This window comes from Glycine max, chromosome 20 (genome assembly GCF_000004515.6).
Source record: "Glycine max cultivar Williams 82 chromosome 20, Glycine_max_v4.0, whole genome shotgun sequence".
Taxonomy (NCBI): domain Eukaryota; kingdom Viridiplantae; phylum Streptophyta; class Magnoliopsida; order Fabales; family Fabaceae; genus Glycine; species Glycine max.
In genome coordinates, this window is record NC_038256.2 from 28,687,852 (window position 1) to 28,691,636 (window position 3,785).

Sequence of the window (3,785 nt, forward strand, 5' to 3'; positions counted from 1 at the left end):
ATGGATGAAGATCAATGGACATATGACAATACGATGTCACAAGAAGTTCATATGGATTATGAAAATGAAGAAGAATGTGGTGTGAATCCACTACATGTTGATTGTTCGGATGCTTTTAATACTTCTCAGGTAATCATGTTCATTAGTTTGAGTCATTTGGTTGAATGTATGTTTTGTATAAAAATTAATATGTCGGGGTTGCGTTGTAGGTGTTTGGTACCCGAGATGATGTTTTGTAGTGGGCTCGAATAGTTGCCCATGAAAATGGATTTTTTGCAGTGATTATGAAGTCTAACACAGATACTGGTAGTAGAGGAAGAATGATAGAGACGCTAGGGCAGAAGATACCTTGAATAGGGAAGCCACCACAGAGAGGCCACGAAGGAACGTTATGAGACCTAGTTACCTAGGTGATTACGTATAAACAAACTAGCATGGCCGTTAGTTAGTCAGAAGGTCGTTAGGTTCGTTATAACCACTTGTACAGTAGTTACGTACAAAAGCTTATGCATGTACACGATGTATAAAAGGGACCTTCCATGAATGAATAAAATGCAGAAAACCATTGAAGTACAGACTCGTTTTCAGGAGGGGCCTTGACCTTGAAACATGGAAGTTCTCTTTCCTCTCTCTCTTTACATCACAACACTGGTCCGACCTGCCTCGTCCATGGCAGAGCATGGAACTCGTCGAACCACCACAGACCATCTCGAGGAAGCCATAGCCGCCCTCACCGAACATTCCGATTTGGCTAATAAGTTCGAAGCCATCTGTGAACGCCTCTCCCACATGACCTCTTCTGCTCCGCCACCCCCTTCCGCGCCGTGACCACCGGTTAAACTTGATGTCCCGCGGTTCGACGGCCATGATCCACTTGGCTGGATCTTCAAAATCTCACAGTTTTTTTATTACTATGGTACTCCGGAAGAGGATCGTATCATGGTAGCTTCTTTTTACCTCGACGGCGCAGCATTAAGCTGGTTTCAGTGGATGTTCCGGAATGGATTCATCACTTCATGGCCAGCTCTTCTCCAGGCCATTGAATCTCGTTTTGCTCCATCAATCTACGACGACCCCCGCGGCGCCTTATTCAAGCTTACGCAGCGAGGCACCGTCACAGAGTACCTAACGGAATTTGAGAAGCTTGCAAACTGCATCACAGGCCTATCCCCATCAGTCCTTCTTAGCTGCTTCATCTTCGGTCTCAGCCCGGAGATACGCCGAGAAGTGCAGGCCTTTCAACCTGCTACCCTCCCCAAAGCCACGACTCTCGCTCGATTACAAGAAGATAAGATCAATGATCAACGAAAGCACATACGTACCCCCTTTGCTCACCCATCATCAACCACTACGCCCTCTAACCCTCACTTATCCCAACCACCACGCCCTAAAGCCCCATTTGTCCAGCGAACCCAAGAAGACATGGCCTATAGACGAGAGAAGGGGCTCTGTTATAATTGTGATGAAAAATGGAGCTCCTCCCATCGTTGTAAGGTAAGATTCCTCTTCTTCATTGCCAACTCCGGCGAGTCTTCATCACTAGAATCCAGCCCTTCAGAACCTTCGTCTCCATCAAAATGTGACTATGATCAAACAACGCTCGAAGCTACCCAGTCCTTTGACCCCACTTCTCTGCAACCCCATATCAGCCTCCACGCCATGGCCGGTGTACCCGCCACAGACACCTTTAGATTGTATGGCCTCATCAATAACACTCGAGTCACAATTCTAGTGGACAGCGGTAGCACTCTTAACTTCGTTCAACCTCGAGTTGCAAAGTTCCTCAATCTTCCTCTACTTGATACACTGCCTCTTAGGGTCATGGTAGGCAATGGCTCGGTGTTAGATTGTCAGCAGATGATACCGGACGCCATGATACTCATCCAAGACCACAACTTCATGGTCACATTGCGCATCTTACCGTTAAGCGGAGCTGACGTCATTTTGGGGGTAGAATGGCTGAGAACTTTGGGCCCGGTTATTACTGATTACACCGATTTTACTATGAAGTTCACCCTTTTTGGACGGCCCATTCATCTTCGTGCGGATGTGCAAGTCGACACCAACCCAGTTTCAGCCCATCAGGTAAAGCGCCTCATCACTACTAATTCCACTTCGGGCCTTTTCCATTTATCATTGCAGCCCACTCCCTTGTCCGAATTGCTAAACACCACACCACACCCCGTCCCTGCCATTAACGAGCTTCTGCTCAAATACCAGTCCATATTCGAACAACCCACAAGCCTTCCCCCACCTCGCCCACATGATCACCAGATAAACCTCATCCCCTCAGCTCATCCCATTAACGTAAGACCTTATAGGTACCCCTACTTTCAAAAGACCGAAATAGAAAAACAAGTCTCAGCGCTTCTCGATTCTGGTTTAATACAACCCAGCAGAAGCCCATTTTCTTCCCCAGTGCTACTGGTAAAGAAGAAAGATGGGACGTGGCGTATGTGTGTAGATTATAGGGCTTTAAACTCCATCACGGTTCGTGATAGATTTCCATTACCAACCATATAAGAACTCTTGGACGAGTTAGGCCATGCTTCGTGGTTCTCAAGGCTTGATTTAAGACAAGGTTTTCATCAGATTTTAATGGCGGAGAATGATGTACTGAAGACAGCTTTCCGGACACACCAAGGACACTATGAGTATCGGGTCATGCCCTTCGGGTTGTGCAACGCCCCATCAACCTTTCAGGCTGCCATGAATACCTTACTCCGGCCATACTTACGTAAGTTCATGGCGGTATTCTTTGACGACATACTCGTCTACAGTGCCTGATATTTTCTTAAGCATTCTAAGTGCTTGTTTGGGCAGCATAAGCTTGATTATCTGAGCCACGTGATCTCCGGCGAGGGTGTGCAACCAGACCCTTCGAAAATTCAAGCCATACTTGAGTGGCCCCAACCCAGCTCCCAACGCGATCTTCGTGCATTCCTCGGTCTCACCGGTTTCTACCGGAAATTTGTAAAAGGATACGCATCCATTGCAGCCCCATTAACACAGCTCCTCTGCAAGGATGCATTCCATTGGAGTGAGGAGTCTCAAATAGCCTTCGACGATCTGAAGCAAGCTATGATGGCTGCACCAGTGCTCGCCTTTCCTGATTTTTCCTTACCTTTCTCACTAGAAACAGATGCATCAAGCTATGCTATGGGTGTCGTTCTTCATCAACAAGGACACCCGATAGCATTCTTCAGCAAACCACTGGGCCCGCGTCTCCAATTCGCTTCTGCGTACGTCCGTGAGTTACATGCCATTGTCGCCGCCATTCGCAAATGGAGACAGGACCTGCTAAGCCACAAGTTCACCATTTATACTGATCATCGCAGCATCCATGAACTCATGTCTCAGACAATCCAAACCCCGGAGCAGCAGTTTTATCTCGCCAAGTTACTTGGATTCGATTATGATATCCAATACAAAGCTGGTAATTCAAACGTAGTGGCTGATTCTCTTTCTCGAATAAGTGAATCCACTCAAGGACAATGCTTCATCCTCTCAGTCCCACATCCAGAGTTCTTACACCAACTAAAGCAATCCTTACTCACGAACTCAGAGTTCCTACGACACCGCGAAGTAATCCAATCTGCACCAACAGATCACCCTGACTTCTCTATCTCAGGTGACTTTATTTTATTCAAGGGAGCCATCTGGATTGATGAAAAGAATCCCTTCATTCCGGCATTGTTACATGAGCATCACGCCACCCCGCTCGCGGGCCACTTTGACGTTAAGAAAACGTTCCATCGTCTTCGTCCCAATTTTTAGTGGACAAA

General features: G+C 47.0%; 1 protein-coding gene across 1 annotated transcript; it reads left to right on the forward strand.

The window, feature by feature from the left end:
* Nucleotides 1-939: 939 nt before the first annotated feature.
* On the forward strand, nt 940-2,523 carry LOC102667758 (uncharacterized). Its single transcript, XM_006606759.1, has one exon. The coding sequence runs from the start codon at nt 940-942 to the stop codon at nt 2,521-2,523; it is 1,584 nt and encodes a 527-aa protein (XP_006606822.1).
* The last annotated feature ends 1,262 nt before the right edge of the window (nt 2,524-3,785 follow it).

Bases quoted from the DNA above. Each gene is read 5' to 3' on its own strand.
- LOC102667758 (XM_006606759.1), top strand. From the start codon at position 940: ATGGTAGCTTCTTTTTACCTCGACGGCGCAGCATTAAGCTGGTTTCAG.